General features: G+C 53.2%; 4 protein-coding genes and 1 long non-coding RNA gene across 8 annotated transcripts in view; 2 read left to right on the forward strand and 3 right to left on the reverse strand.

Moving 5' to 3' along the window:
• The window catches only part of LOC310647593 (uncharacterized protein), a 117272-nt gene extending 106534 nt beyond the window's left edge, over positions 1 to 10738 (reverse strand). The window contains exons 1-7 of one of the 2 annotated variants that reach the window (XM_083374933.1): positions 10513 to 10738; positions 9535 to 9674; positions 8882 to 8952; positions 7569 to 7667; positions 7065 to 7166; positions 6579 to 6596; positions 6387 to 6493 (exon numbers count right to left, since the gene is read on the reverse strand). In XM_083374933.1, coding sequence (XP_083231059.1) covers positions 6583 to 6596; positions 7065 to 7166; positions 7569 to 7667; positions 8882 to 8952; positions 9535 to 9674; positions 10513 to 10599 — 513 coding nt within the window. In that variant the 5' untranslated portion in view covers positions 10600 to 10738 and the 3' untranslated portion in view covers positions 6387 to 6493; positions 6579 to 6582. Of the gene's footprint in view, positions 1 to 6386; positions 6494 to 6578; positions 6597 to 7064; positions 7167 to 7568; positions 7668 to 8881; positions 8953 to 9534; positions 9675 to 10512 lie in introns of those variants that run through there. The other variant, XM_083374932.1, reaches the window with a different exon arrangement.
• On the reverse strand, positions 2620 to 5161 carry LOC310647594 (lipocalin-like). Its single transcript, XM_083374934.1, has 6 exons — positions 4969 to 5161; positions 4575 to 4699; positions 4230 to 4300; positions 3843 to 3935; positions 3410 to 3508; positions 2620 to 3206 (listed from the first exon to the last, which is right to left on the reverse strand). The coding sequence occupies exons 1-6, from the start codon at positions 5071 to 5073 to the stop codon at positions 3196 to 3198; spliced, it is 504 nt and encodes a 167-aa protein (XP_083231060.1). The 5' UTR covers positions 5074 to 5161; the 3' UTR covers positions 2620 to 3195.
• LOC310647595 lies at positions 2753 to 5234 on the forward strand. Its single transcript, XR_014493896.1, has 4 exons — positions 2753 to 2889; positions 3359 to 3526; positions 4601 to 4719; positions 5124 to 5234. It is a non-coding gene; the product is annotated as an uncharacterized lncRNA (long non-coding RNA).
• Positions 10739 to 13897: 3159 nt separating the features above from the next.
• LOC310647628 (uncharacterized protein) lies at positions 13898 to 17675 on the reverse strand. 2 transcript variants are annotated; one of them, XM_083374990.1, is made up of 7 exons: positions 17439 to 17675; positions 16769 to 16911; positions 16253 to 16320; positions 15586 to 15693; positions 14787 to 14888; positions 14278 to 14300; positions 13898 to 13998 (listed from the first exon to the last, which is right to left on the reverse strand). In XM_083374990.1, exons 1-6 carry the CDS (start codon positions 17526 to 17528, stop codon positions 14278 to 14280), a joined length of 534 nt encoding a protein of 177 aa, XP_083231116.1. In that variant the 5' UTR covers positions 17529 to 17675; the 3' UTR covers positions 13898 to 13998. The 2 variants fall into 2 exon arrangements, with proteins under 2 accessions (XP_083231116.1, XP_083231115.1); XM_083374989.1 differs by lacking the exons at positions 13898 to 13998; positions 14278 to 14300 and adding an exon at positions 14617 to 14686 and having other exon boundaries at positions 14786 to 14888.
• A 179-nt stretch (positions 17676 to 17854) lies between these two features.
• LOC310647627 (ficolin-1-like) lies at positions 17855 to 23150 on the forward strand. Of its 2 annotated transcripts, none has more exons than XM_083374988.1 (10): positions 17855 to 19969; positions 20085 to 20198; positions 20461 to 20514; positions 20731 to 20766; positions 21119 to 21145; positions 21466 to 21501; positions 21771 to 21898; positions 22134 to 22263; positions 22466 to 22600; positions 22770 to 23150. In XM_083374988.1, exons 1-10 carry the CDS (start codon positions 19888 to 19890, stop codon positions 22979 to 22981), a joined length of 954 nt encoding a protein of 317 aa, XP_083231114.1. In that variant the 5' UTR covers positions 17855 to 19887; the 3' UTR covers positions 22982 to 23150. The 2 variants fall into 2 exon arrangements, with proteins under 2 accessions (XP_083231114.1, XP_083231113.1); XM_083374987.1 differs by having other exon boundaries at positions 18259 to 19969; positions 22717 to 23148.
• The last annotated feature ends 1178 nt before the right edge of the window (positions 23151 to 24328 follow it).

Raw genomic sequence — 24328 nt, forward strand, 5'->3', positions numbered from 1 at the left:
ATTAAGGGAATTCAAATTAGAGACCAGGATTATAGATTGAGGGCATTCGCAGATGATCTGGTTGTTACAGTGACTCAGCCTGATTATTCAGTTGTAGAATTGATGGAGATAACGCAATATGGGAAAGCTTCTGGATTTAAGGTCAACATACAAAAAACTAAAATGTTGTCTAAAAACATGACAGTATCACAAAAGGCTGTTTTAGAAGAGCCGATGGGATTTGAAATAGTTAAAAGGGTTAAATATTTGGGGATATATTTGTCACCCTCAAATGTGAAGTTATATAAAAATAATTATGAAAAGTTATGGGGAAAAGTACAAAAAGAATTAGATAGTTGGAAAAAATTACAATTATCCTTATTGGGAAGAATTGCAGCAGTGAAAATGAATGTTTTGCCAAAATTTTTATTTTTATTTCAAATGATACCTATACTTAAAAAGGATTTAAATTTGGAGGAATGGCAAAAAGGAATTAATAAATTTGTTTGGGCAGGGAAAAAGCCACGAGTTAAATTTAAGATAATGCAAGATACGCGTGAAAGAGGTGGTGTTAAAATGCCTAACTTCAAATTATATTATGAAGCTGCTGCTTTGTCAGCGATAAGTGACTGGTTTAATTTAACACAAGCGAGATTATTAAATCTTGAGGGTCATGATTTGTTATTTGGATGGCATGCATATTTATTGTATGATAAGAAGGTGGATAATGTGTTTAAGATACATATTTTAAGGTATGCTCTGTTGCGAGTTTGGAAAAAGTACAGACACAAGTTAAATTATAAGATACCTATTTGGGCAATACCTAAACATGCAATAGAAAATATAAATGTTGGATTTAAACATGATGTGACTACATATAAGGAAATTTTAAGTTTTGAGAGGAATGTATGGCAATTAAAGTCATATAATATTTTAAAAGAAGAAAAGATTGTACAAACCTGGTTTCAGTATGGGCAATTACAGGCTAGGTGGAAAGAGGACCAGAAAACAGGTTTTTCAATGATTGATGAAAATTTGGTAAAGCAAATTAGAGATCAAGGTCAAGCACATATAAAAAGGATATATCTTGCATTGATAGAAATTGATTCAGAGACGGAACTTGTTAAAGATTGTATGATAAAGTGGGCTCAGAATTTTCAAGAAGTTATTACAATGGATACTTGGGAAAAGATCTGGGTGAGAAATGTAAAATTTACACAGGCACAAAACTTAAGAGAGAACTTTTATAAAATGTTTTATAGGTGGCACTTAGATCCTAAAAAATTAGTAAGTATGTATCCGAACTGCCAGCCCAAATGTTGGAGGTGTGGTTGTGAGGATGCAACGTATTTTCATATATGGTGGACTTGTAAAAGGGTTAAAGCTTTTTGGATTGAAATTTGGTGGAATATGCAAAAAATATTCAAGAAAAGGATAAAGTTTTGTCCGCAACTGTTTTTATTGGGTATTATTACAGATATTACCATTGTGGACACTAAGTTGATGTTGAATTTAATTACGGCAGCGAGACTTTTAGTAGCGCAATATTGGAAGAAGGAAGAACTGCCGACTATAGAAGAATGGACCTTAAAAGTTTCCAATTTGGCGGAAATGGCAAAGATTTCAGCGTATTTGAAAGACCAATCGCAACAGAGATATATTGTGGAGTGGAGAAGATGGATTGATTATATCCAGAATAAATATGGGACTAAAAAGTTTCACTTAGCATTTGAATAAGTAGTGGATTTATATGATGTATAACTAGCTTGTAGTTATTTTATTAAGAGTTAAAGTGCGATAGAATTTAATATTTTATTGTTGTTTGCATATTTTAGATTATGTTTGTTTGTATTTTTATACCCTGTATTTAGCTCTGGGAAGTTGGGGAGGGGGGAGGGGAGAGTTGGGGAGGTTTTGGGGAGAGGGGAGGGGGATGGGAGGGGTTTTGTATTCAAAAATGTACTGTAAAACTTTTCAGCAAAAAAAAAAGTGCGACTAGTGAACCCAGCAGAAGGCTTCCTCAAGGCAACTAAGTCCCAGCAGGTAAAACTTTGTTGAGTACAGCATTTCAGAATTGAAGAAGGAAAACCAGCTCTGAGTTTTCCCGTGCAAAAGCTTGCTTAGTTAAAGAGTAGATTCCCTTCTCCGTGCCCACCGGGTGTTCATATCGCCCCAAAATAACACTCCTTTTTGTGATGGGAACAGTCCACTTCTCCATCGAGCCCCTGTGCCCTCAGCATGGTGCAGGCTCTCGCTCCGTCAACGGCTTCCTGCCATTCCAGTTCCCCCCTTCGTTTTCTACCCTCCCCCTTTTCCACGGCAAATTGATTGGCAATAGAAGCTAGCAGGCATCATGCGATTCAACCTTTAACTTAATTCACACGTGTGTGACAACACTGGGAGAACATGACCTGGGATGCAGAAGGGCCGAACTTCTCCAAGACAGCATCTGTGCCCAAATTATTGAGTGGCTTTCCCAGAAGCGGCCAAGGGCTGAGGAAGGAGGTAACTCCTGGCTTTTTCCCAGACGGACGGCATAGAAAGACTTCTCCGAATCTGGATTGAAATCGGACCTTTTCCTTCATGGGATTCACAGGGACCTGACCAAACGTTCTCCCTCCCCTGTTGCTCCCCTGTTGCTGCCCAAAGCGGAGCCCCAGGGACCCCCAGGCCTTCCCCGGGCCAAAGGTGGGCCTGCTGGAGGGGAGGGGGAGCTGCCTCCTGGATCTGACGCCCCCCGTCTTGTCGTCAGGCAGGAGGAACGTGCTGGGGAGCAGGAGCGCTGGCACTGGGACGAGGGGGAAGGGACCCCCTTTCTTCCTGGCACTCCAGCTGTGGAAACTTCCCCTCCCAAAGCGGGCATTTCCTCGGGCTGATCCGCTGTGGCCGGGAGGGGGCCTGGGCCAAAAGGTAAGGGGGCAACTGAGGGATTCCGATTCCAGGGATTTTTGTGTGTGTGTTTGGTTTGTACGTGCAGCCGATGCAATTATACGTATTTCACTTCGGGAGAGCAATGAGGGAAATCACACACAATTCCTTGGTTTGCTGTGTTTTATTTACGCTTTGTTTGACAAGCGAGGCTTGATGTTGGCCCTTCGGCTGGCAGGAAGGTTGGTGCCCGCAGGGGCCCTTTTAGCAGAGTCGGGGTCTTCTTCCTTTCCCCACCGGGGTGGGGGGGTTTGCTGGCGGTGCCCCGAATCTCTCGGCCTTGAGCTCTTAGCAGGTGGCTGCAGAGGAGAGGAGAGAGAAGAGTCATCCCAGCACCAGGAGAAATGAGGAGGAGGAGGAGGAGGCGTCCTTCTGTGAGGCGCTGATGTGCCCTAAGTATCTTGAAGCTCAGCATGTGAACTTGAAATGAAACTCCCCCCACTCTGCCTAGGAGAGTTTCCAGCAGCCCAGAAAAGGTGATTGGGAAGGACCGAACAGTTACCTCGCAGGACGTTGCGCACAATCGCTCCAGTTACCCCCAGAGAGGTGGCCACTCTCCTGAATTTTGTCTCCAAAGCCGGGGTCAGGTTGGGCTGAGCGCCTGGAGGCAAACAAGGAGGTGGGTTGGGTTGAGGGAGAGCTCAGGGATGGAGGGTGTGCTGCTCTGGCTCCCCCCAAATCCCCTGGTTGAACAGCTGGGAGGGAGGGAGAGAATCAGAGGGGGGAGATCTAGGGGCACAGGATGGAAGGGCAGAGATTCTCGTGGGGCAGGAGGGGGAGGAGGTCCCAGCTGTCACCCCAAAGAGGGTGGTGAAGGTGGCCGATTGGGAGTAAGAAGCAAGAGGAGAGGCATTGTTTTGCTGCCAGCAACGTTAGGAAGGGCGAGGACAAGGGTGAGGGTCTCTCCCGACCAGCCCCCCTCCCAGCTCTCTTACCAGCAAGTGCCAGGAAGGTCTCCGAGCCCCGCGTGATGTATGCGATGAAATAGGTATTGTAATCCGTTTCCAGGAAGCGAACGGTGCTCGGGGCTTCATTGAAAAAAGAAATAGGGGGGGAGGCTGTTTTGTCACCTTCCGGGCAGGAGCCCTGCAAGCCCCCTCCTCTGCCTGTCCCTGGAGAAGCTGCCATCCTCCCTGGGGGGCCTCTGGCCGACTCCTTCCTGGCCTCTTGTGAAGCCGAGTGGGAGGAACAGGTGGGGCAATTGCCCCGGGGAACTCAGGATGGCCACTCGGGCAGGAAACCGTCTCTTCTTCGCCAGCCCAACATGGAAACTCCCCAGGCAGCCAGTCCAGCTGGAGGGCGGGAGGGAATTCCCCACTCACCGCTGGTCGCGTAGTCCCCTGGCTGGCCCACTTTATTCATCATCACCTCTTCAGTCCTGCATCCGCCATTTCTGGTAAAAGGGTGAAGTGCATAAAGCTTTGGGTGGGTTGTGGAGGGACCCAAGCCTGTCTCCCTTTTGGTGGGAGCCAGAAGAGGAGCGTTGCAGAGAAGAGCCCCCCTCGTGGACCCCAGACCTCGTGCCAGTATTGGGGATGGGGCATGTGGGAGTCCAAAGTGTGCAAAGGCTGCACCCCCTATTCCTCTTCCCCTCCTGCCCTCTGGGGGACAGGAACGCTCTGCCCGGCCAGCCTATGCTTTTCCTTACGGCAGATCCCAAAACTTACTGGGGAACTCGAATTCTGTACTTCAGGTTTCCATTTGGTTGGGCCACAAATTGAAATGGGTTAAACTCCACAGTCCGCACGTTTCCAGTAGGAATGGACAGAAGAGGATACCAAGCCTTGGCAATCTAGAAAAAGGAGAAACCAGGTTAGTTTGTTTAGCACTGAAGGGGAGGGGCTCCAAACCCCAAACTCTTGGTGCCAGGCCTGGTAAACTCCCTTGCACCATTTGTAATGAAATCCAACCCTTGCAGGCCTGCTGATGTTCCCTATTTGGGTCATGAACCGCCTCCCAGCCAACCACCCAGCACCAAGGGCCCCCCAGGCCCCTCCTGGGCTTCTGTCCTCCTTAGAGCTGGGAGCAGAAGAAGTTCCTTCCAGGATTGTCATCTCTGACCCTTTGGTTGTTGAAGTTGGGCATGACGGGGAAGTTCGTTGCGTCTCCAAGCCAGCAGACACCAGCCAGGAGAAGGCTGCCAAGCAGGAGCTTCATTGCTGCCATTCTGTTGCCCCTCTGGATGCTCAGCCTTTCCCGCCTCTTTTATCCTCCAGACAGTCATCCAGGTGAATCCACCCTTGTCCAGGCGGCTATCGAAAGAGGACGGCACGGACCGTTGACAGGAGAAATGGGGCCCTTCGGAACACAGCAGGATGTTCCCTGCAGAGAGAGCTTGGGAGCAGAGCATTCCCTCCTCAGCAGCCTCGGGGTGTGTGTGTGTGTGTGTGTGTGTGTGTGTGTGTGTGTGTGACAGTCATGTGTGGAAGAGGAGGATTTCCCTTTGGAGATCACCCAGAATCAGAGCAGGTCAGAGGCCCCAATGCAAAGGTTTGGTCCAGAGGGCTCAGTGTGCCACTTTGCACCTACTTTGGTGCTTCCCCAAAGGTGCACTGATGATGTTACCTAGCTTGGTAATGGAATATCTGCAAGAAAACAAGGAAGCTCAATTGCAACAAGCACTCACAGTCTGCCTGCTGCACCCTAACATTGGGAGGAAAGATGGGCTTCTGGGAGGCCCTTCCCACATCCGAGTCTTGCTTTGTGGCCCTCTTGGGATGCTGCCAACTGAGCCAAGCACACCCCCTGTGCCCTGCCAGGCCTGAACCAGAAAGTTCACGGTGTTGTTTCCAGTTGTGTGCTTTTTTCCACCCTCCGCCTGCCCAAAATTGCTCTGGGACTCGGGGAACTTCAAGTCCTTGCTCCTCATCTGGGAGGGCATGTGGGACAGCCCCGTGTCCTCTTGCCTGCGTCAGGAGGCAGAGTGACCCCGAGAAGGGCTGGGTCTCGTGAACTTTTCCCCTTTGGGGGGGACTGGCCTCCCACGCCTCACAAGAGGCTGCCAGATCTGCTCTCTTTTCATCAGTCACCCTCGTGCACTGCCCATCTAGCCCCCTCTGTCAGGGCAGGGCTGGCAGGCAGTTTCCCAGAAGCAGAAATGGGCACAGGCTGTGGGAGGGACCATTTGGGTTGGGGTCCTGAGCTGGAGGGATCTAAACCCATCCTGGCTTGGCACCCCGGCCTTCCCCAGCAGGAGAAGGTCCTACCACCTGCCCCACATCTGCTTTGGGGTCAGAGAGTTGAGGTGCTTTTCTAGAGGAGACAGTCCTGTCCTGCCCCATGGAGAGGGCAAAAGTCCTGGGGTGGCCCGGTGGGCCAGTTATTCTGCTACACACACACCCAACTATTGGAACCCTTTTTAATTCAAATCTGCTTTCCTCCCTCCACTGGATCCTCTCCCACCTCCGACCCACAAATCAAAATTGCCCCACAGTGCAAAAGGATGGTGGGGAAAATAAAAGTCAGACGCGGGAAAGAAGTTGCGTTTTCTGAGTCTATTTATTAAGATTCCTCCCTGGAATTTGAGCCGAGCCCAAAACACGCCCAGCCGCTGCCCCCGGCGGTTTCGAGCCTCCGCTTTGGTCACCTGCAAGGAAAGGAGCGGGTGAGTGGAATTGGGGGGGGGGAGGATTTGGCATTGTAAAAGGGGTGATCCATCTGAGAAAACTCACCTTTTTATTGGCACTTCACTGTGGGGGAGAAAAGGGGGCAATTAATGGTGAGTTGGATGAATACAAGATGCATTGCAAGGAAAGGTCAGTCCTTTGGTCATCTGCCCTCCAACATGACTCCCCCCTGCCCTTGCACGTGGACCAGCCCTCCGCACCCATCTTTCTACATAAGACATACTCAGAAGAGATTTCAAGATATCCCTTCCCATGAATTCTGCCTCTGTCTCTATTTGGATCTATCTATCCGTCCGTCCATCTCTCTCTCTTTATCTCTGCCTTTGAGTCAACTTCCCTGCTGTGTTTGTGGCCACATTTTTCATTGTGGTTTGTCTGGGGGGGGGGGGAGACAGGGACCAATCCAATGACTTCTGTGCTTAAGGCAGGACTAGAACTCAGATCTCTCGCAGTTTCTAGCCTGGAGGCTTTAACCCCTCCACCAACCCTGCCCTCATCTATTTGTTACTTTTCTGCTCTGAATTGCATTACCGGTTTGGTTTAAAAGCAAAATCTCTTCTGCAGTGTAGCCGAGCTTTTTACATTCATCTTCAAATTTCGGAACTATCTTTGGATCCAGCTTTTCTTTCCGACCTGTGGGGACAGAGACAGAGCAGGCTATTGAATGAGGAAGATTCCTAGTGGGAAGGAGAGATTTATTCAGGGGGGGTGGGGGTGGCAGGCTTAATCCGGAGTTTCCCATTGTATCAGGTTCTTGCCTCGCTCCACTTTCTTCCTACAGAAATTACAGAATAACAGAGTGGGAAGTGACTTTGGAGATCTTCTAGTCCAACCCACTGCTCAATAAAATGAAATAGAACAGTCATATTAAAAGGGAACCGGATAAATAAATGCTGAAGCAGACTCTTAAACCTTTCAGAAGCCTAGAGTCTTAACTTGTAGGAAAATGCATAAAGATGGGTGAGATGAGGACAGAGAAGATCAAAAGCCAAGACTGCCTTCTCCTTGCAGGATGATGGGCCTTGGGGTACCTACTCTGAAGTGTGGTGATTCTGAATTCTTTGTTGACGCTGATGACGGTTATGACGTACTCGCCTTGGACCTTCGCGGACAGCACTGTCACCGTGGTACCATCTGCCAGAAAAGGTTTGGGGCATGAGGGTGGGGGAGAGACTCAGGCAGAGCCAAATCTAACCAAGCTGGTCACTTTTTGCAAGCCGGAGCCTCGGCGTTGGCTCATTAGACAGAACAGTTTATCTGATAAGTCTCCAGGCCGTTTCAGGTACATTACAGGCAATAGCAATGCGTACCTATCATAAAAGGATGTTTAATTATTATTATAAAATCAAACGGCAGAAATTGCAATTTAAATCTAAAAGATAATAGTAGTATTAACATCCTTTAACCTTTATAATGTAGTATTTTTAGATGGTTAATGAAACGGCAGAGGGACTTTCTGGGCCTTGTCGGGCTCCAAGGAAGGGGCAGCCCTTCCATCCGCCATTCCCCCTTTTAGTCTTTTTGTCCAAACCGCAAAGACAACAACTTGCTGTGTCCCAAACAGGGTTCGGACTTTGTGGAAGGACATTCCGTTTATGTTCCTCGAAGAATGGAATAGGATCTCTGCATTTCATGTACAAGTGGCATTCCGACATATAATGCTACTTCACCTCTCCCTCCCCCCCCAAAGTGGTTCTAGCACTGGGACCCCCAGGAATCAGGGGAGTCAAAGCTACCCAATCATCTCTTTTCAATGGAAAAGGTAGGAAGGAAAGGTTTATATTTTGAAATAACATATGGCTTAAAAAGATTTAGAGTATATATACTCTTTAAGAAGGAGCAAGGGCAGTTCTTGGAAGGCCACCCTCAGAAGGGCAGAACAGCACAGCTGGAAGGGTCCTCGAAGGCCTTCGAGTCCAGCCACCTGCTTGAGCAGGAGACCCCACACCATTTCGGACAAGTGGCTGTCCAATCTCTACTTAAAACCTCCAGCGATGGAGCACCCACGGTCCCTGGAGGCCATCTGAATGTCCGTCTCTCAATCCGGTCATGGATGCACTTGCCCACTAGTGGCCCTGCGGCCCCTTTACGCTGACTGGGCCCCCAAAGGCCAACATGCCTGAAGCGAGACAGTCCCACCAGAGCAGGAGACAGGCTTGGGCTCCGTGTGCCCAACACCCCGCACTGCAAGAGATGCCTTGGGGCGGGTGGGGCAGGCTTGCCCACCATCTCCTCCCCAGCATCTTTTTGCTGGAATTGAGTGCAAAGCCAGAAGCCTCCCTGGGCCCCGGTGTTTACAGGTGACCAAATCAAGGAGGTAGACACGGCAGCCCTTCACCAGTACAGACCAAAGAAACCGTAGTATTTCCCATCTTCTCCTCTCTTGAACTGATGTGTTACGTTCTTGCACCCGTCCGGCCTGCAAGAGAAGAGGAGGAGAGAGTTGATGAGGCTGACCGCAGGTCCTTTGGAGAGGAACAGTCAGGAGGGGGGCTGGGAGTCCCACCGCTCAACATTAATCTGAACTGAGCTATTGATTGCCCCACACGGTGGGAAGCACCACTGGGCTGAGCCATCTCGCTTTCACTGTCTCTGGCTGTGGGCTGCCCAGAGGCCTCTTTCTGCGTCCGTCCACTTGGTTGCTGGTCAAGAAGCATTTCCACCTGCCCCAGCCACGTTTTCTGACCTCTTAGTCTTTGGGGGCATCCGCCAGAATGGCGCTCTGCTAGTTTGAGGCATTTCAGAGTCACGGCTGGACCAAAGTATTTGCCTCAGTGGCTGACGCAACCGACGCCTTCGCTTCTCTGCTACTCGGGGTTTCTCCCGCACTGGCCGGCAGCTGTCCCTTACTTCAGGTTAGCCTCATGGGACGAGCCCTCCGCCCTCCTCCTTCAGATCCGCCTCAGAAACCCACCCTTCCACTCTGCTGGGCTCTTGTGATAAGGCTGGCTTGTCTAATGCATTGCAGCCGGTCCACAAGGGCTTGAGCTAGGATACTTACATGGGGATAAGGGCCGAAATGCTAAGTACGTCTTCCTCTGGTTGTGTCAGCTCAACAACAAATGCCGGCATGTCTCTTAGCTGCTCCAGATGGGATGGTGAGTCACACGCAATAATATGGATTACCCAGCGAACCATATCCTGAAGCAGAAAGAGGGGAAAGGAGCCACACTCAGTCTCTGGAAGGGACCAGCCTCCCGTCTGCTGACTCGAGGCCCTCAGTTGAGGCTATTCCCGCAGCTTTGCAGTTCCAGTTCCAGTCAAGGGAGCTGGTCCTGCCTTGCGCAAAGTCCACTTGCCGCTAAAGAAATAGAGGGGGTCAACTATTCTCCAAAGCACCTAAAGGCAGGAGAAGAAACAACGGATGGAAGTTTATGAAAGAGGGATCCAACTGGGAACTCAGGAGAAACTTCCTGACAGTGAGAGCAATCAGCCAGTGGAACAGCCCGCCTCCAGACATTGTGGGTGCTCCATCCCTGGAGGTTTTCAAGAAGGCACTGGACAAACATTTCTCTGGAATGGCAGAGGGTCTCCTGTCTTGGGCAGAGGGCTGGACTAGAATTTAGATGCAGCTACAGCAAATGGCTTTCTTTGTGTTGCCCCACCAACCGAGGGGTCCAAGTGAACACAGATTCAGTTGATTCGCTGCAGAAAGAGTATTTACACGGGGTGGCTGAAGAAGCAGACCACCACCCCCCCAGACCCAAATTCAAGTGTTCTCAGTCACAGATTGAGGGAGAGATGAACGATGCAACCACTCTCTTCCCCAGTCTGGAGCGACCACCTCTGGCTGTGGTCCCTTGGCCTAGAGAGAGAGGGTGGAGACCTGTAGCAATTTACCTTCAGCTCTCCACATTAGCGGATCTCTTTGTATCACGTCAACAGACATGATCACTTTCCGCACTTGTGATTACAGTAACGGGGTCCCCTGAACAATCACCCAAAGCAAGCCAGCCCTGCTCCAGCCACATCGGTCTACCTTTTTGCTGACTGTGGTCACTTCTTTCCATTCAGCCTGGACGACGCAGCAGAGGGCCAGGCCCAAAGCAAAGAGACAGGATTTCATCTCGCTCAGCCCTTTCTCCTTCTCAGCCCAAGAATATGGGGAGACTCGGAGGCAGGTGACTGGCGCTCCCAGGGCCTCCTGCTCTTATACTCCCCGTGACCCCCACCCTCGCAGGGCCTTGCGTCGCCTCCATCCAGGCGTGCAGCCGCCGAGATAACGGGGTTTTTCTTGGCCGGGTCCCGATGCCACGAGGGCCCCGGCTGGCAGGCTGACCTTGCCCACTGACGTTCTCCAAACAGGGGACGTTTGCGTTGGCTCCGGACCCAGTGGGCATTTGGCCTGCATCCCACCGGGAAAGGTCTCCCTCTTTGTTCGGAGCTGGGCGACAAAGGTCAGCGGGTTGGCTAAAATGCAAAACTAACAATCCAGGTGAGAGAACAGAGGAGAAGATGGAGTCAGGAGACGGAGGTGTGTCCTCACGTGCTCAGGGGTGATACGACATCATGGTTAGGCTCAAATAATGCCAGCTTTTGGGAAATCAAGATAGAAAGAGTATTGATGCTTTTGTCGTTTTGTGTTGAGAAAATTCCTGAGAACACATGGACAGCTCAAGATGAAGTCAAGAGGACAATTAACTGCAGAGGGTTAGTTAGATTTCAAGGATTTTCATCCGCATAATTAAGAGAACCATTTACATGTCCCAGAGGTGGTTTTTCAAAAGGCAACTAGATTTTCTTTGTTTTTACTTGAAGATGTTTCACTTCTCCTCTAAGAATCTTCCTCAGTTCTGACTGAATGGTGGGAAGGTTCTTGGAGAAGCGAAATGTTCTTCGAGCGAAAAACAAGAAAGTTCAGCTGCCTTTTGAAAAAGCACTTTTGGGACAACCCTGACCTGAATGACTGAGAATCTCCACAGACATAAAGACTGCATGATAAAACGGGATAAGAATTTTGGCTATAATATACAGATGGATCAATGGGAGACAATGTGGGGAAAGAGACTGAAATTCACACCTTGTTTTAATTTAAGAGAATTTTCACAGAATGATATACTGTTGGACGCAGAGAAATTCAGAGGTGTATAAAGGTACTCTTGTTAATGTTGGAAATATGAAAAACACGGAGGGGCAATTTATCATGCATGGTGGACTTGTGGAAAAGCAAAAAAGCAAATATTATAACGATGCAAGAAAATTAATACTGAGACCTTCCTTCCTTCCTTCCTTGAAAGATTATCAAAGACAAAGAAACTGTGTAAGAGCCGACTCCTTCCTGGTGCTGCTCATTCAGACCAACAATACACTTCCCGTAGCGAGAGTCACATTGCAGGTGAGTCCGTGACTTGGGTCAAGAAACCCCAGTTGCTATATTCACAGAACATGCTTGAAGAAGGATTCAGGGAACCTGGGAATGTTTTGGGATGGCCAAGGGACTAAGAACAGTGTCCCGGGAAGAGAGTGAGATGGCCCTGAGAAAGGCTGTTGGGGTCTCTTTGTTCTTTCACCCGAGTAGGATTTATGCCCTGGCTCCAGCTGAAGGTCCCAACCCCTCCCTCAGGGCAACAGAAGCAGCTCCCTTGGGGGAGGCGAGTCAGCCGGTTCACTAATTTTTTGGCTAATTTTTTATTGCCCAGGCGCAGAAAGGACTTCCGGAAGTGGCCTCCACACAGAGAACCGGTTGTTCACCTATTTGAATCCCACCTCTGTGGACAGTCCTTTCTCAGGGGGGTTGGGTGGCTGAAGAGGTTCCCCCCCCAACCGGGGGTTTCACTGTGAGGAATGCACCAGTCTCTGGCTCTGGGAGGGGCGGGGCAGGGACCCCAACATGTTGAGACAAGGGCCGGGTCCCACCATGCCCTGAGCCAGCAGCAGCTGCGTGCTCGGCAACTCTTCACACAACTTGCTGGTCTTGCCTGCTGGGAAACCTGTTAGAGGACGTGTGGGAAGAGGGGGCCTGGGGGATCCCCTCCCTTGCTTGGGATGAGCCCCTCGGAAGGGGCGTCGGGCTCAGCCAACGCAGCCCAGCAGGTCCCTCTGGCTGCCGAGTCTGCAGTCTCCTTCCCCCACAGGGGCCACCACTCCGGTGAATGCTCCGCCTGTAACCCCGACTCCCCTTTTATTGCTCTTGCCGGTTGGCATGGCTCTCACCCCCCTCTGAGGGAGGGCCAGGGTTGGCTCCCGGGGGCACCTGCAGCCCCTGGGCTCCCTTGGACTGTTGGGAGGGGGGGCGTCCCTAACCGAGGACGGAGTGCCGGACGGAGTCCTCCTCTTGCTCCTGCCTTGCCGCTCCTGCTTTGGGCTGCCCTGGCACTTGGGGTGGGGGCTTCTGCCTGTGATCTAGAGGGGCTCGGGGGGGCTTTGTCGGGGGGGAGGCAGGATGGTCAGTTGGGGTCCATCTGGTAGGGCTGGGCAGGGACCCTGGCCGGTCCGAAGGCAGGGAGGAAGGAGCAGGCAGCCACCTTCTTATTGTAGACTCTCCTTATTGCCGTTCCCAGGTTAAGCCTTCCAGATGGACCCTTTCCTCTCAGGGGTGTGTGTGTGGGGGGTTGGGTACAGGAAGCCCCTGGCCCCCTCCGGCTGGATCCAACCGCTGATCCCCAGATATGTGTGCCGCCCATCTTGCTTGGAGAAGACTCCGGGCGGGGTAAGTTCTCCCTGCATGGCTCTCAATTTTGGAACCGGATTTCAGGTTCAGCCCTTGGGGGTGAGGGGGTGGCGGGGGGGGGGCTCATCTCTGGGCTCTGGAGGAAGTGGGGCTGACCGGCCAGATTTTGCACCCTCCCGGGGCTGCCTTGCATCCCACCTCCCCAAAGCTCCCCTCGGATGCGAATGATCAGGCACACAAGGGATCCATTTCTCTTCCCCCCCCCATGTCCCCCCATGTCCCTCATGTCCGCCCCGATTCCTCCTTCAGGTCCTTTGCAATGTGTGGTGTGGTGCTATGTAACACTCCGGTTTGGCCTTGCTTATAAATGCCACTCTCTTTTCCTCTCTCTCTCTTCTTTGCAGTGCTGGGCATTGGAAAGGAGGAGAAGCAGCAGCTGCTGGCACCAACTGGGCATGGCTTTCTGGGCAGAAGATGGGGCTTCTTTGATTCCTTCCCCCCCCCCCAGCCACTTCTCCCTTGAGGTTGGAGAGCTGAGAGGCCTTTGCCAAAGAGGCAATCCTGCCCTACCCCACGGAGGTCCTGAAGAAAGTCCTGAAGAAACAGCCTAGGCTGACCGGGTATTTAGCCCCCATATTTCTTACCCTCATCATTTTTTAATTCATTCCCACCCCCAGGTGGATTGCCCCCCACCTCCAACCCATAGACCAAGATCGCCCGCAGTGCGGGGAAAAAGTCCCATGCAAGACAGGGGTGCATGAACTGAATCTATTTATTAAGATTTGGAATTTGAGCCAAGTCCGAAACTTGCCCAACCGCTGCATCCAGCTGTTTTGAGGCCTCCGCTCTGGTCACCTGCAAGGAAAGGAGCCGGTGAGCGGAATACGGGGTGCTGCCTCTCCCAACATGCACTCCAGCCCCCCCCCGAATGCGCTTCTGACCCTCCTGAAAATTTGGGTGCAACTACGTGAGCCTCCCCCCACCAGTTTTCTTGCTGACAGATGGTCAGCTAAACAACCTCCTGGACACTGCCAGGAGCCCCCCCCCCCAGTCCAGAAGGACCCCTTTGCAGTGTGCGCACTGTGAGGGAGGGTCCAAGAAGGCCAACGGCTCTACGATCCAAAATAAACTTACCTATGAGCTACGTGGGCACATCCCTGTGGAAGATGCAAAAGAGCAGTTTGAATGGGGGGAGGGTCCCTGGCCACGAAGGGGGTCTCTGATGGGAAAGGAGCCACCAGCGGGCACTGCCTCCCACCCCCTCCAAGGACTCCAGCCACCCAAAAAGGCAGGGAAGCAAAGACCCCTCCTCTGCTCTGCAGCCAGCCCATCCCGCCCAGGGAAAGGCAAGGTGCCAGGGGGCCACCGCCCTGCCAGAAGCCCCCTCCGATCCTGCCGCCAGGGCTGCTGCTGGCACACAAGGCCCCCTCGGCAGAATTCCACTGCATGCTTCTCCCCCCCAAAAAAAAACTGTGAAAGAAATTAATTTCAACTGGTGCTCTCACCCACGCAACACCTTTGAGTGGCAGAAAATGGGCACATCAGGTTGTGGGGGCACCACCCATAATTTAATTGCCATAATAATGCCCCGGGTCTTTCTTCCACTTGCTCAGGGTCTGTGCAGCTGCCCCCAGAGTGCCTACCTTCTGTGGAGAGGATATGAATGTCTTTGTCTGCCAGGCCGAATTCATCCGCAAACTTTCTAAACTTCGCCAAATCCCCCTCAAGGTCACCAAGATGATTGGCTGCGCACAGAACAGAGTCAGACCTGAGTGGTCCCTTGGCTTATTTCCACAGGGGGGGGCAGAGCAGGCTTCTAAGAGGGTGGTCACTAAGAGGTGGCTTGCAAGCGCCACCCTTTGATGGACTGGAATTGGGGTACACCAGAGACTGAGGGGTGTCTAGTTGGGGGCCCCTGGACGGGCATCTGCTTTCGGGGGAGAACTGGAGGATGCACAGGTCCCACAAGCTCAGACCAAGGGCCACCGCAGTGACGCCACAAGGGGAAGCCGGGTAGGGGAGGTTCAGGGCCCTTTAAAAGGCCCAGCTGAGGCAGGTGCCATGTTTGGGGGTTGAGGCCCAGAGGTCCCCTGGCTACCAAGGGCCACCCCGGGGGCCCCCAACGCTCTCAGAGCTGCTGCCCGGCAGACAAGCCTAGGAGCCCAGTTTATGGGCACAGCTCAACTCAAGGCGACAGGACTATTCCCCCCTGAATGTAGCCCCCTTCCAATCTCCCTCCCCCACCCAGAGCCTCTGAAGGGGAAACCGCGGGCTCCTCCCTTGCGCTCCCTCCCTCCAGCCTCCATCGCAGCTTCCCCATGGATCAGGGTTGATTCTGCAAAGCAAACCTGGGTTTATGGCTCAGCAGGCTTGTTCAAAGGGCTAAAACAAAGCATTAATGGGAGATGCAGACTCAGCCTGAAGTCTGCAAGAGATACGTACCCGAGAAGGTTGCCATTTTACACTCCCCTTTTCCAGAAATAGTTATGCTGGTGAACATAGAGTTTCCATTCATTTCTACTTCTTCCACAGTTTTTTTACCAGTTTTCCCTGTAGGAAGAAATGAGGCAACGGTAAACCCGGTTCCTTTTGCCATCACAGAAGGAGAAACGGGCAGGTGATCCCCAGCTGGGAGCCTTTGAGATTGAGGTAGGGGCTGGTGGGGGCCTCTTCTCTCCTTGTGCCCTGATGAAGAGGCCGGGGTCTTCGGGGTGGGAGACAGCCTCAAGGGCATCCAAAGGGCCCCTGCCTTGAGAAAGCCGCTCCTGGTAATTAAGAAGGCGAAGGTGCGCCTCGCTTGAGCCAGGGCTAAACCGCTTTGCACCCCAGAAATGATAGGGTGCCCCAGAATCCCAAGGGCCTTCTGGAGCCTGGCTCCTCTGGGCCCGTGGGAGCTTCCCTCCCTCTCTGGCCCAGGGCTCTTTGGGCCTTAAGGGGCCCGTCCCCCTCGTCTCCTCTGGGCAAGGGTGCTAGATCCTGGGAATCTGGGTGGGCAGAGCCAACTTGCCAGCCCCCGCCTGGTTCCTTTCCCAACCCCCACCGGGACCCCCCGTTCTTTTCCCAAGTGGATCCCCTTGTTCAAAGCCAGCCCTTCCCCTTCAATACGTACTGCATCTAGAGGTGTAAACTCCATTTTCCTCCTTGATGGGCACCTTCATTGCCTTGCACCCATCTGGCCTGCAAAGTGATGTCAAAGCTGCTGAGGGCATCCTCAGCCCCGTCTGCCTCCTAGGTAAACCCTTCTGGAGGGTCCTTCTGTCCTCAATAAGGGGGCTACAGCTAGTCTCGCCCATGGCTGAAACTCCTGGGATCCATCGGAGGGGGGCAGAAGGTGGCCCTGCCCTGGGCGCCCTTCCTTCCTTCAGTCCTCAACACTCTCTAGAGCAGGGGGTTTCATCCTGGCCTACCAAAAGCCAATCTGGTACCACCTGTCCTCACTCAAAGGCTGAGCTGTCAGGGGAACTGGCCCTTGGGGATCCCCCCCTGACTCTCCGAAGGGGCTGAGGAAACAGCCCCCACCCCAGGGCGGTTCCAGCCTTTGGGGGGACTCACTGGCTCCCGAGAGCAGCACCGCAGGACCCCTGGCCAGCAGGCCATTTGGGCATGGTGGGAGCAAGCAACTTACATGGCCACGTCCACGGTCATTTTCAGTTTTTTCGGCGACTCTACCACAAAAGAGACAGGAGTTGCCTTCATGTGAGGAAGCATACTTTCCAATTGTGGGCAATTGGTCACCATGGCTCTCATGTTCCATTCAACTGCAGCCATCTGGGGATCCAAGGCAGCATTAGGGACTCGGCTGGCATTTCCAAAACCAGCACCTCCCCCAAAGCGTTTGTGCCAGAGAGGCTGCCCATCTGCCATCCACCTCACTGGGAGGCAACCTCAGGGACCCTTCGGGGACCCCCCCCCCAAATGACTTCTCTGAGGATTTCATCTCAGTTAAACTCTGCTGTCTGGAAAGATGCATTTGGAAAGAGTTGATTTTATGAGAAATTCCATCCAATGCACATTTAGGGATGAACCTTTGCACAATGTATAAAAAATATCCCAGAGTTATTTATTGGACAGGTCTCATGAGATTGCGGTCTCCAGGTTCCTCCCCAGAGAGAAAGTTCCCTTCCCTCGCTGCCCCACCAGCTTGGCCCCAAAGGGAGAAGGCGGAGACCCCGGGCACCAGCCCTCCCCTCTCTGTCCGAGGAGGGGCTTCTGAGGCTTGGGTTCCTCTGATCGGGAGAGGGCCAGGGAGGGGCACCCAGAGAAGAACAGCCCATGCCCCAGCACCATGGACTCACCGCCTCATGATCAGCATCCTCAAATCGTTCCCCATTAGCCTGGATGACGCAGCAGAGGGCCAGGCCCAAAGCAAAGAGACAGGATTTCATCTCGCTCAGCCCTTTCTCCTTCTCAGCCCAAGAATATGCGGAGACTCGGAGGCAGGTGACTGGCTCTCGCACGGCCTCCTGCTCTTATACAGCCCGGGGGGCTCCCCGTGACCCCCACCCTCGCAGGGCCTTGCGTCGCCTCCATCCAGGCGTGCAGCCGCCGAGATAACGGGGTTTTTCTTGGCCGGGTCCCGATGCCACGAGGGCCCCGGCTGGCAGGCTGACCTTGCCCACTGACGTTCTCCAAACAGGGGACGTTTGCGTTGGCTCCGGACCCAGTGGGCATTTGGCCTGCATCCCACCGGGAAAGGTCTCCCTCTTTGTTCGGAGCTGGGCGACAAAGGTCAGCGGGTTGGCTAAAATGCAAAACTAACAATCCAGGTGAGAGAACAGAGGAGAAGACGGAGTCAGGAGACGGTGGTGTGTCCTCACGTGCTCAGGGGTGATGTGGCACCGCAGAAAGCAGCGTTTGTGGGGAGACAGAAGTGGGGACGAGCTCCTTCCCTGTGTTGCTCCGAGAATCACCCCCCCTCCAGGGATGAAGGTTACCCAAGGAGGCTGTGGGAACAGGCAGGGCTACCCCGAGGACCCCAGTGCCCCCCTTCCCACCTAAGTGAACAAGCTCTCAGTGCCCCACTGCCCCACCCCTCTGCAGCAGGTGGGCACAGTGAGGGGACTCCGTGGATCCTGGTGGATTTGCAATGCAGCCGAAGGTCTCCAAGTCTTCCTTTATTTCGAGGGCAGCGGAAGGGCCCTGAACTTCCCACCCCACCGCAGGACCAGGCCTGGCACCTCCCCTGTGGTTGCACTGCATCTCCTAAGCACCTTCTGTGCAGGCCTGCACAGATGTTTGGCAACCAATTAATGCTAAATAAAGAAATATGATCTGCAATGCAGCCGAAGGTCCCCAGCCACTCACATCATTCATTCTCAGTAAAGGAGAGTTTTTGTAGCTCGAGATTGAAAAAAAGAGCTCCTTGTTCCTGCCTGAGCTCCGTCGTTTTCGTGACCCAAAGTTGGTAACCTCATCAGTGCTGGTAAGGAGTGGGTTTGCTCTCACTTTACATCCTAGTGGTTTGCCCTGCCAGTGTTGGTGGGGGTGATCTTCCAGGTTCTTTGGTTGCGCTCTTTACCGTTGGCTTGTCACAAGAAACAGAGATACTTGACCATAGTCTCAGCTGGGGAACCGTCAGCATCCTAGACCAAGCCAAGGGAATCCCTAGAAGCCTGGCACGCTGACAGATCAGCCATCAAGAGACATAAACAACATCTGTCTATCGTGCAAGAGAGGCGATCGACAAGCCAGAAGGGGGACAAAAAGACTCAAGCACCCAGGTGATCATAGATTAACCCCAAGATTCACATCGGATCAACAATCAAGAACAAAACGATGCCCCCGTCAAGGAACTGCCAAACAAGCCAACCAAATGACCTCTAAGACCACCCCCACCAAGGCGGACAGGCGGGCCACTATCATATCAACCGACAGCAAACGGCACTCCCTAGTAGCCCTGATGAGGTTACCGAGTTTGGGTAATGAACCGTCTGCAAGAAAAGAATGGACCCCTCGTGTTTTTTTCCACCTCTCCAAGTGGCTTTTAGGGACGCTTGCGCTTGTCTTTACACCTCGTGCCACGTCCAGTTCAATGTACGCGTGCTTCACCACACCGTGTGAGAACAGTCAGGCCTTGAGCCCCTCCCTGGCCTCGGGTGCCGAAGGGCCGGGCTTCTCACAGACAACATCTCTGCAGGAGGGAGAAGGTCTCTGGTGGCCCAAAGGCCGAGGAAGGAGGCACCTCCTGGCTGTTTCCCGGACGGTTCTCCTAGCAGAAACATCTCCAAATCTGGACTGAAACTCGACCTTTTCCTTCAAGGGATTCACAGCAGCTGGCCAAACCTTCTCCTTGCCCCCTTGCTTTTAATCATCAGCCGTGTTGCCCAATTTTCTACACAATCAGGAGAGTTACTGTGTGGTTGTTGTAGATGTGTCCCTGGCATAATTCTGGCCATTGGACCAATCGGTTAATTACTCCAAATTGGACATCTAGTTTTGCTTACAACCAACCGGCAGGAAAACAAGACCGCCTGGTTGCGTTAATCCAATTTTTCCTTTGTGCAAAATGGAATTTGGAGGGAGACTGGCTCATTTGCAACAGATGAGCGAGGATCCCTCCAAAAATGAGGAAGAATTTGGACACAAGCTGTTGAACTGAGAGGTGTGTGTCCTGATCAACAAGGAAGCAGTTTGTGTTGTGGTAACTATTGACCTTGCAACCCTCGTTTGTGAGATTAAAATCCAGCCTCCGGAAATAAAAGCCGGGGGGTCCAAGCAGGCGGCAGTCGGAGCCCCGCTGGCACCATGGGCAGAGCTGGCAAGCGGGTGGCTCTTTTCCTGCTCTGCCTGATGACCACAACCTGCGGAGGGGCGGAGTCTTGCCCAGGTGAGCGGCTGCCAGCTTGGCACAGACAGCATCGCTGCCCTTCGGAGATGGGAAATTGAGCTTCACTGAAAGAAAAAAGGGTTTATTCACTCAAAATCCTCTTCTTCCTTTCCAGAAGCCCAGGCGGTGGAGCTGGATGGCGACAGCAAGCTGACCGTCCTGAGGGGATGTGCAGGCATGCTGGGGTCTCCTGGGCCCCAGGGACCCCCAGGCTTTCCCGGGGCCAGAGGTGGGTCTGTTTTCAGGTGGATGAATTGGTGCCTGGGTTTGACGGCTCCCAAAGGCAGCCACCTCTCCTGGCCTCAGGCTGGGGGAAGGTGGTGCGGAGGGACTGGCAGAAATGGGGCTGGTCTGTCAGAGCTGCCCCTCCGTGGGCATTTCCTTGGGTTAGACAGAAGCTCTGGTTTTCACAACTGCACCAAAGGGAGTGGCTGGCAGGGGGCTCCCCCCCCGAAGAGGGCCTGGAAGCTGACTTTGCTTTCTCCTGACAGGTGAACGAGGCTTGCAGGGAACCCCCGGGGAAGTGGGACCCACTGGGCCCAAAGGTAAGGGGGCAACCAGGGGGATTTTGATTCTAGCATTGCGCTGGTGTGTGTGTGTGTGTGTGTGTGTGTGTGTGTGTGTGTGTGTGTGTGTGTTCATTCCTGCAGCTTGTTGGAACTCCGAAGAAAGGGCACTCAAAGTGTGGGGGGCTGCCTGGGCGAGGGGGCCGGGCGAGGTGGAGCCAGGAGGACTCAGAGAAATTTCTTCCTTTCGCTCAGGAGAAAAAGGGGAGGCCGGAAAACCCGGAGAGAAAGGTAAGAGTTTGGTTCTGCTACTCTGGGTCCCTGCTCCCCACCCTGGTGCCAACACACCCACACCCAACCAGCAATTACGTTTGTGCAAATCACAACTGATGCCGTTCGGTTCTGAAGATCAAGTCGGAAGCGCTGATCTCAGTCATGCCAGAGATGTTTTTCAAAAGGAATGGAAACCCCCCCCCGAAAATGGCTGATGAGGCCCCCAGAGTGAGTAGCTTATGGGGAGGGGCTCTGGGGTGCTGGGCAGGTAGTGAGGCACCTACAAGGGCTTCTTCTTCAGCTGCTTGCCCCCCCCTCTTGAGCCGCAGAAAGGGGAAATCCTGCCTTTCTCTTTCTCTTTGCCTTCCAGGGAATAAAGGCGACAACGTAGCAATTGGTAAGAACCAGAACCGTGCCCCCCCCCCAGGAAAGCCAAAAGGGTCCTTGGCTGGGGCTGAAAGGGACTCCTGGCTGGGGCTTATTTGACCTACAGGATAGCGAATAACAGAATCGGAAGGGACCTTGGAGGTCTTCCAGTCCCCATTTCAGATAAATGGCTGTCCAATCTCATCCTAAAACCCTAGTGGTGCCTCTGTCCCCTCACTCAAATTAGCACCCCCACCCCCGGGGCCTTGTCTTCCCAATGGGGTGGGGGGTGGGATGCTGCTCCTCCATGCGATAGGAATTGTCCCTTCTCTGCTTCCTTCTTTTCTGCAGCTGAGAAATGGCTGGAGGATCTTCAGGGCAAGCGAGGTGAGTGGCCCCCTCATCATTCTTGTCCCCCTCATCCAGGAGAGCCAATGACTTGACCGGATCCTTACAGCATCCATGGGATCCGCTTCTGAGCACAGGTAGCCCTCGCTTCAAAATGGGAAACCCAAAAAATGGGTTTTGCCCTAAAACAGGCTGCGTCTCCTTAAAGCCCATCCCCCCCAGAATCCGAGAGGCAGAGGCGGGGGTGGTGTTGGGCAAATGCCCTGGCGAAGGGAGCGCCACCCTCTCCTGCCACCCTTTCTGCCCAGGTGCCCGAAGCTGCAAGGAGCTCCTGGCCCAGGGGGTGACTCTGAGCGGCTGGCACACCATCTACCCCCAGGACTGCCGGCCCCTGCGGGTGTTGTGCGACATGGACACCGACGGAGGCGGATGGATTGTGAGTCCGGCCCGTGGCAGACCCACTCGGGAGGGGAGCTTTCTGCTCGCCCCTCCCTTGCAAGGGGGAAGGGAGGGAGGAAGCAGGAACCGAGGCTCCCCCCCCTGGGGGCAGGAGGGGGGCGGAGGGACGCTGGGTGGAGACAGGCAGCTCTGGGGACCCCCAACATCTGGGAAGGGTATGATTTGGAGGCCTGCCCAGCAGGAAGGTTAAGGGGCCCGGCTGCCTCCCGCAGGTCTTCCAGAGACGATCGGACGGCTCGGTGGACTTTTTCCAGGACTGGGCTGCCTACAAGAGAGGATTTGGAAGCGAGCTGAGCGAATTCTGGCTGGGGAACGACCACCTTCACCGCTTGACCTCGCTGGGTGAGGGGCTTCTCCCTCGTGGCCCTGGACCCTCCTGCTGCCAGGGGAGGGGGGCGCAGGCCCTGGGGTGGGAGGTGGCAAAGAAAGGGAGCCATGGGGCTGCTGCCTGACCCTTCTCTCTGGGCTGTGGGTCTTGGGGACTGAGCAATGTGCAAAGGGACATTTATACGGATGTGGACTTCATTCCTCAATTGCTTCCTAGGAAAGAACGAGTTGCATGTTGACTTGATGGATTTTGACAATCAATATTCTTTTGCCAAATATGGGTCCTTCCGGGTGGCAGCGGAACATGACCAGTATCGGCTGACGGTGGGCACCTTCTTGGAGGGCTCTGCAGGTGAGCCCCTCTTCTTAAGCCTCTGTGGGTTGGGCAGTGCCCTGGATGATGATGCCCTGGAGATGCCCCCCTGGGCTGGCCTCCTTGGCACCCATCCACCCCCCCTCTTCCCCCAGATGATTCCCTCTTCATCCACAACAACATGCCTTTCTCCACCCGGGACAAGCAGCAGGACCCCCAAAGGCTCAACTGTGCAGAGACCTACAAAGGGGGCTGGTGGTACAACGACTGCCACTTCGCCAACCTCAATGGGAAATACTGGCTGGGAGAACACGACTCTTATGCGGATGGCATCAACTGGAGAACAGGGAGAGGCTTCCACTACTCTTACAAGCTCACAGAGATGAAATTCAGATCTGTGACTTAGGGAGCTCCTTCTGAGGGGTTACAAAGGACATCTAGTCCAACCCCTCTGCTTTTGAGTTGCTCCCTTGTACAAAATGTACATGATTAAATGCTCACAAATGCCTCTGCGGGGCTGGGGGTCCTTTTCCTTCAGCTGTGGAGGAGTTGCTCAGCCAATGCATCTCAAATTAATAAATAAAATTAATAAAATTATGATCTGCAACGCAGCCGAAAGTCTGCAAGTTTTCCTTTATTTTGAGGGCAGCGGAAGGGCCCTGAACCTCCCACCCCACGGCCGGACCAGGCCTGGCACCTCCCCTGTGGCTGCACCTTCTGTGCACGCCTGGTTGGTCCAAAATTCGGGGAGCTGCCATGTGGCTGCAGCCTTTGAACTCCCCTGCAGTCTCCGAGGCTCTGAACACCTCCCCCCCGCCCCCGCCAAACCCCCTCAAGCCTCCCAGTGCTGATTGCCGGCTGAGGGGGTCCAGCACCACGGCCAGCGCCGTCCCTCCTTCCACCGGCCTTTCAGGGACCGTGAGAAGAAGGCCGAAGACGGCTTTGCCAGCAGTCCCTTTTCCCAGGCACCTCCCTGGCGCTGTGGGGCGAGGTGGGGGGCACCCGTGGGTCAGAGCTGGGCCTTCCCTTCCTGCAGCTATGACGGGGGGGGACAGCTGGGAAAAAACAGCCAATGTTATAGGATTCTTTCCACCTCCCCCCCCACCAGTGCATGTTAGGGATGTTTGCTGCATCGTTACACATTGTGCCATTTTTGACATATATCAGGAGGAGAAGCGTGTTGTGACATTTGGGTCACAACACCCTGTGAGAACAGACTTTGCACATGCAGCCCCCCCCCCGACCTTGGATGCAGAAGGGCTTGACTTCTCCGCACGAGGGGGAAAGTCTCTGGTGGCCCAAAGGCCGAGGAAGGAGGCACCTCCTGGCTGTTTCCTGGATGGTTCTCATAGCAAAAATCTGGCCTGAAATTAAATCTAGATTGAAATCAAACCTTTTCCTTCATTTACAACACCTGACCAAACCTTCTCCTTGTCCTGTTGCTTTTGATCTTTCAGCCATGTTGCCCGCATTTCTACACAATCAGGAAATTTGCAGTGTGATTATTTAATTGATGCACAGGTGTCCCCAGATTGAAGTCTGGCATAATTTTGGCTGTTGGTTGCTCACTCTGAATGGGAAATCCAACTCTGCATAAAACCAACCAGCAGGGAAAGGGGACCACTTGGAAGATATTTCACGCTTATATTAATCCAGTAACTCCTTTGCGCAAAAGAGAAATTGGAGTGAGACCGGCTCATTGAGACCAGCAGATGAGCGGGGATCCCTCCAAAAATGAGGAAGAATTAGAACACAAGCTGTTGAACC

Source organism: Vipera ursinii, assembly GCF_947247035.1.
Source record: "Vipera ursinii genome assembly, chromosome: 16".
Classification (NCBI taxonomy): Eukaryota; Metazoa; Chordata; class Lepidosauria; order Squamata; family Viperidae; genus Vipera; species Vipera ursinii.

Excerpts from the sequence above, each read along its gene's own strand:
- LOC310647628 (XM_083374989.1), bottom strand. The coding sequence starts at position 17,528 with ATGAAATCCTGTCTCTTTGCTTTGGGCCTGGCCCTCTGCTGCGTCATC. Across the intron at positions 16,321-16,768 it reads ATGACCGTGGACGTGGCCAT|GCCAGATGGGTGCAAGGCAA; the intron begins GTAAGTTGCTTG and ends ATCACTTTGCAG. Across the intron at positions 14,889-15,585 it reads TAAAATGGCAACCTTCTCGG|CCAATCATCTTGGTGACCTT; the intron begins GTACGTATCTCT and ends TTCTGTGCGCAG.
- LOC310647594 (XM_083374934.1), bottom strand. The coding sequence starts at position 5,073 with ATGGCAGCAATGAAGCTCCTGCTTGGCAGCCTTCTCCTGGCTGGTGTC. Across the intron at positions 4,301-4,574 it reads TACAGAATTCGAGTTCCCCA|AAATGGCGGATGCAGGACTG; the intron begins GTAAGTTTTGGG and ends CCCTTTTACCAG. Across the intron at positions 3,509-3,842 it reads GACCTTCCTGGCACTTGCTG|GCGCTCAGCCCAACCTGACC; the intron begins GTAAGAGAGCTG and ends GTTTGCCTCCAG.
- LOC310647627 (XM_083374987.1), top strand. The coding sequence starts at position 19,888 with ATGGGCAGAGCTGGCAAGCGGGTGGCTCTTTTCCTGCTCTGCCTGATG. Across the intron at positions 20,199-20,460 it reads AGGCTTTCCCGGGGCCAGAG|GTGAACGAGGCTTGCAGGGA; the intron begins GTGGGTCTGTTT and ends TTCTCCTGACAG. Across the intron at positions 20,767-21,118 it reads CGGAAAACCCGGAGAGAAAG|GGAATAAAGGCGACAACGTA; the intron begins GTAAGAGTTTGG and ends TTTGCCTTCCAG.